Genomic DNA, 5,757 nt, shown 5'->3' on the forward strand with positions numbered 1-5,757 from the left:
CGGTTGCTAATTAATTTTCCATTTGAATAATCTTAATTAAAACCTATGTTTACCCAAATATGTTTGTGTAAAGCCAATAGTTTTGTAAAAAAACTATAGTTATTAAAAAATAATTTAAAAGTAAATGATGTAAAAATCATTACATGCCCAATTAAATGTAATTTTGACTTATAAACTCGAAAGGTTACATATGGGAAATTAGTTTACCATAATACGTAGAAGGCAAAAAAGTAATGCGGAACACTTTGAAAGTAGTTTGTATCCTTACCATTTTCTTAACATGGAGATTAAGTGTAAGTCTTATAAATACACACATTTTTCTAGTCAATCAAGTATCCATTAATTTACAGGACTCTGTCACCTATAAACTTACAAATGTAAATTGCGAAAGCCACAATAAATCGTGGGTTACGATTAATGAGTGCCGCTTAAAGGCGATCAATAGAAATAAAACCGTTTTTAATTTCAATGCAACTTTTCATCACCCAACTAACGATATTTTAATGGACTATCAATTTTTGAAGAGGGAAAACGGATATAAACCATGGTTATATAGAAAAAAGATTGATGGTTGCCGTTTTTTAAAAAGACCCTATGATGCCTTGACCATTATGATATATATTACATATAAGGAGGTTTCAAACGTAAACCACACTTGCCCACTCTTTGTAAGTATTCAAGTACTTGAAATGCTATAATCTACTTATTTTCTTTGATTAAAGGGGGATATTTTGATAAGAGGAATGCATCTCACAACTAAATTAAAATACCTTCCGTATCCCACTTGCGATTATATGCTGCAAGTAAATTGGTTGTTCTATCGGAAAATTCAGTTCGTAACTAATGTTAGTTACCAATTCGTTGAAAATTTATTGAAATAACTATTTCGATTTTAGTGTGTTTAATATTGTTTTTATAATTTTCGTTAATTTTATCAGCACAAAAAATATATTAAAAATATTTAATTATTGACACGAGGCATTAATCGACTATGCCATTGAATTAATTCTATAAATATCGTTCTTATACTGAACACCGTTTATTGGGCATTCACGATTAATACTGGATGGTTTATTTCTAAAAATCATGCGGAACAATACAATAGTGGTTACTTTTCTAATACTTTTATTTACTAGTGATAGAAGTGTAAGTACTTGATATGTATCGATTAAGGATGAAGAGATAAGAGTAAGTAATATTTATTTCCAAGGACTCCATCATCTTCAGAATGACCAATGCACAGTGCATAAGTCATAATAAATCGTGGGTGCGAATTAATATGTGTCGCTTAAAGGCGATAAGTCGCAACAAAGTGGTCTTCAATTTTAACGCAACCTTATTCCACCCAACCCCCGATATTAGAGTGAGGTACCGATATTTCAAGAGGGAGAGCGGCTATAAACCCTGGCTGATCAACTTAGAGATCGATAGCTGTCGATTCCTAAGACAACCCTATAACTTCGTTGGTGTTATGATCTATAATTTTTTTAGAAACTTTACCAACGCCAATCACACTTGCCCGATGTCTGTAAGTTGTAATCAAATCAATTAACACAATTCGTACACTTTCATTACTTTAAAGGGTGATCTCATCGTTAAGAACATGTATCTTACCATTGAACCATTCAAGGGACTTCCTTGGCCCACCGGTGACTATTTATTCTCTACGTCTTGGAAGTTCTTCAGGCAGCCTCAGTTCGACGTAAACATAAGCTTTCAATTCATTGAGGATTTATTGTAAATCACAGTATTCGCACGAGAAATATTCATAGATGTTTCAATTGAAAAGTTAAGCAACTGATGTGACAAAAAAAATTAAAAAAAGGTACGCAACCTTTCTATATTTGCGTGATCAATTGTTCTTATAAAGTTTTGAGTTTTGTTAAAAATAGGTTGGAGTCTACAACATTTATAAGAAGATAGAAGATGTTAGTTTCTTATAGGAGTATGACTTCAATGACTTTCAGAATGGAATCACTATATCTGTCTGGGTGTAAATATTTATCTTATTGTGATAAACTTCGTTTTAGTTAAATAATAAATAAATTGAAATGACTTAAAAGGATCCATTATAATTATTACTTAAAAATAACAAAAAAAATTTTTTTTTTTTTTTTACTTATTGAAAATGACATTTGAATATGAAATGAAATATTTACCTTTAAATGCAATATTATTTTTAATTTGGCCACAATATCAATTTATTTTAAATGCACACATGCGTTAAACAACAATCCCAATTAATTTTAAATCATATATATTTTGAATTCAAAGAGCAATTGCGATTATTTAATGTTAGAACATTATGAGGAACTGTGTAAGATTGGCTTTTCTAGCATTTTTATTCACTTTTCATACAAGTGTGAGTTTTTAAATATTCCGGTAACGGAGGAAAACTAATTGATTTTTAATTTCTAGGAATGTGTCATCTTTAAATTGACCAATGTGGTGTGCGGCAGTTACAATAGATCTTGGGTGCGGATCAATCAGTGTCGATTGAAGGCAATAAGCCGCCAAAGAAAAGTTTTAAACTTCAATGCAACCTTTATCCATCCAACAAACGATATCGTGGTAAGATATCAGCTCTTTAAAAGGGACAATGGCTATAAGCCGTGGATAATCAATACGCACTTGGATGGTTGTCGCTTCTTAAGGAATCCTTACGATCCCATCGGCGTAATGATTTATAATTTTTACAAAGACTTTTCAAACGTAAATCACACTTGCCCCTTGTACGTAAGTTACAATAATGCCTGGTCCATTCCTATAAGAATCTTTAATGTTTCTTTCTTCGAAGGGTGATATTCTTATAAAAAACATGTATCTGGAGACAGTAACTCTGGGACTATTTCCATTGCCCACCGGCGACTATTTATTGGCAATTACTTGGAAATTCTTTAAGAACCCACAATTTGCGACTAACGTTAGTTTCCAATATGTTGAGAATCTGATCTGATTCATTATTTTAATTCTATTAACCTTTATACATTATATGTCAAACAGTTTAAAAAACTTTGGGGGGCTGGACCGTTAAAGAATGAATTATACAAATTAATATATACCTATTAAATCTCAAGTTCCAAATTGAAATTAAATAAGTAAACTTAAGATTCAGAGCTGCCAGCAAACAAAGGACAGATGTAAAAAACAAAGGAATAAAGACAAATCCTTTTTTAAATAAGGGATTGATTTCCAGGTACTCCTGTTTCTGGTTTTACCCAGTTATTGAATAATATATTAATATGTATAAGTAGTAGTAGTTTTAGGATTTCGCAGTCTTTAAAACAACTAATGATGTTAGCACTGGAAGGTAACTCTAAAAATTCCATTCATAGTTTTTTTAGGATATGACAATTATAATTCGATTGGTTAAAAATATTCTATTTTAAATTTGTTATTAATTTGTAATATAGCAAAAGTGTTAATTAAAACTTTATTTATGGGCACACATGCGTAAAACGACAATCGCAATTAGGTTAAAGTTATATATAAATGTCATTTCAAGTGTAGTTCTGTACATTGTAAGTGGCATCGACATGAACAACTTTAAAAGAGTGGCTTTTCTAGCGTTTATATTAACTCTTCATATCAGTGTGAGTTCTTTAGATATTCCAATTGATGCGATAGTATTTGATATTTTATTCTCAGGAATGTGTCATTTTTAAGATGACCAATGTAATGTGCGGTAGCTACAATAAATCTTGGGTGATAATCAATCAGTGCCGCTTGAAGGCGATCGGTCGCCATAAAATAGTGTTCAACTTTAATGCCACCTTTATAAATCCGACCACCGATATCGTAGTGAGATATCAGCTCTTTAAAAGAGAGAGTGGCTATAAGCCCTGGCTCGTAAATGTAAACATAGATGCTTGCCAGTTCTTGAGGAGACCTTATGATGCTATTGGGGTTATGATTTATAAGTTATACAGCGAGTTTTCAAACGTCAATCACACTTGCCCGCTATATGTAAGTTACATATTTTCATCTGAAATCCTAAATGAATCTTTACCGCATTTGTATTCAAAAGGGGAATATTCTTATTAGAAACATGTATCTGAAAACGGAACCACTAAGGCGGCTTCCAATGCCCACAGGCGATTATTTAATGACAATGATCTGGAAATTCTTTAAGAAACCTCAGTTTGCAACTAACGTTAGTTTCCAGTATGTTGAAGATCTGTTGTAATCCACCTTAATTTTTAAGTTATGATAATAGAGGGCACTATGTTAACTGTACATTTTATTTGTTTCGAATGTTTTAGTGGTTGAACTAAGAGTAGAGTAGAAGAATAAGAAGAATTTAATAAAGATTACTTTGTTGTCTTTCATTTACACATTATAATATTCACAATTTGTTGTAATCAGGTAGCTTGCATAACTATCAGGTACAATTTTTTAATAATTAATTATAGTTCTTCAATAATTATATCACCTAAAATTCCATATTCAAATGAATATGAAAAAATGAATTAGTTATTAAAGGTAGGGGTAAAACTTCATATTACAAAATTTTTGTTTACCAAATATTTGCAATTCAAAACATAATCGTGAACAACGATTTGTATTTTTCAATATTGTTATAAATATTAAAAAACCATTACTATAAACCAAGCGTAATTGAAAACTGATTGAACGGGAAATTAAGAACTGATGATGGATTGAACGATAATAACAAAAAATATAAATAAAGCATAAACAAATAGTGCTAGAAGTGCTCGGTAGTTTTTATTAAGTTTTGAAATCATGAAGTTTGGCCTTCAAATTGTTACTCTTTTTGCCGTATTGTGCATATTATTCTTTAAGCCCAGTGTACGTTTTCATTATTATTTCTTATTTATAATCCTATCACTAGTAATTTATTTAACAGAACTCAGTGGTCTTCAAATTTACAAATGTCAATTGCGGCAGTTACAATAAAACCTGGATAAGGATTAATCATTGTCGGTTGAAGGCGATTAATCGTCACAAGACTGTGTTCAATTTCAATGCAACATTTCTCCATCCAACTAGAGATATTATTGTTCACTATCAATTGTTCAAAAGGGCGAGTGGCTATAAGCCTTGGCTCTTCAATGTTAGGATCGACGGTTGTAAATATCTGCGTAGGCCCTATAATGCCATTGCAATATTTCTTTTTAGTATTTATAAGGACTTTTCCAACATCAATCACACCTGCCCGTTGTATGTAAGTCTGTAGGTTCAAAGTATTAAGGCATTTCATTTTTAACTCCATTATTTCTTCAAAGGGCGACATTGTCATAAAGGATATGTATTTGAGCACGGATGTTATGCGACTTCCTTTACCTACTGGCGATTATTTATTGGCTGTAGATTGGATATTTTACGGAAAACCTCAGTTAGCCACCAATGTTAGTTTTCAATTCGTTGAAGATCTAGTGTGATATGAATTTTTCTTTAAAAAAATAAGGACAAAGTACTTTAATTAATAAATGTATATGTTATTTATATAATTTTTCATTTTTATATACTTTTATCGATCATTTCTATATCCGTTAAGTGTTGCTTGAGATTGTGGTTCGTCACAAAAGACGGGCAATAACCCGTCATAAGCAGGCTCTTCGTAATAGACCTGTCGCCTTGTCGGCCAACTCCAAAAGCCATCCTCAGCATATGTTAGACATTTATGTCTTGCTTTTCGACACCAGCCAATGGACAACTGAGCCACCACCACACTAAGAAAAAATATGTGAATTCTTGGAAGAATTAAAAAAAGTAAATTGGGTCCATTTGGATTTA

At 31.5% G+C, this 5,757-nt stretch overlaps 5 protein-coding genes across 5 annotated transcripts; all 5 read left to right on the forward strand.

The window, feature by feature from the left end:
* The first annotated feature begins 233 nt into the window (after positions 1-233).
* LOC119555360 lies at positions 234-881 on the forward strand. Its single transcript, XM_037866698.1, has 3 exons — positions 234-293; positions 351-668; positions 723-881. The coding sequence occupies exons 1-3, from the start codon at positions 234-236 to the stop codon at positions 879-881; spliced, it is 537 nt and encodes a 178-aa protein (XP_037722626.1).
* Positions 882-1,086: 205 nt separating this feature from the next.
* On the forward strand, positions 1,087-1,741 carry LOC119555363. The gene is made up of 3 exons (XM_037866700.1): positions 1,087-1,146; positions 1,211-1,528; positions 1,583-1,741. The coding sequence occupies exons 1-3, from the start codon at positions 1,087-1,089 to the stop codon at positions 1,739-1,741; spliced, it is 537 nt and encodes a 178-aa protein (XP_037722628.1).
* Positions 1,742-2,305: 564 nt separating this feature from the next.
* LOC119555364 lies at positions 2,306-2,956 on the forward strand. Its single transcript, XM_037866701.1, has 3 exons — positions 2,306-2,317; positions 2,419-2,736; positions 2,798-2,956. Exons 1-3 carry the CDS (start codon positions 2,306-2,308, stop codon positions 2,954-2,956), a joined length of 489 nt encoding a protein of 162 aa, XP_037722629.1.
* Positions 2,957-3,536: 580 nt separating this feature from the next.
* Positions 3,537-4,186, forward strand: LOC119555366. The gene is made up of 3 exons (XM_037866704.1): positions 3,537-3,593; positions 3,649-3,966; positions 4,028-4,186. The coding sequence occupies exons 1-3, from the start codon at positions 3,537-3,539 to the stop codon at positions 4,184-4,186; spliced, it is 534 nt and encodes a 177-aa protein (XP_037722632.1).
* Positions 4,187-4,743: 557 nt separating this feature from the next.
* LOC119552808 lies at positions 4,744-5,402 on the forward strand. The gene is made up of 3 exons (XM_037862646.1): positions 4,744-4,809; positions 4,868-5,185; positions 5,247-5,402. Exons 1-3 carry the CDS (start codon positions 4,744-4,746, stop codon positions 5,400-5,402), a joined length of 540 nt encoding a protein of 179 aa, XP_037718574.1.
* The last annotated feature ends 355 nt before the right edge of the window (positions 5,403-5,757 follow it).

This window comes from Drosophila subpulchrella, chromosome 3L, assembly GCF_014743375.2.
Source record: "Drosophila subpulchrella strain 33 F10 #4 breed RU33 chromosome 3L, RU_Dsub_v1.1 Primary Assembly, whole genome shotgun sequence".
In the NCBI taxonomy this organism is placed as follows: Eukaryota; Metazoa; Arthropoda; class Insecta; order Diptera; family Drosophilidae; genus Drosophila; species Drosophila subpulchrella.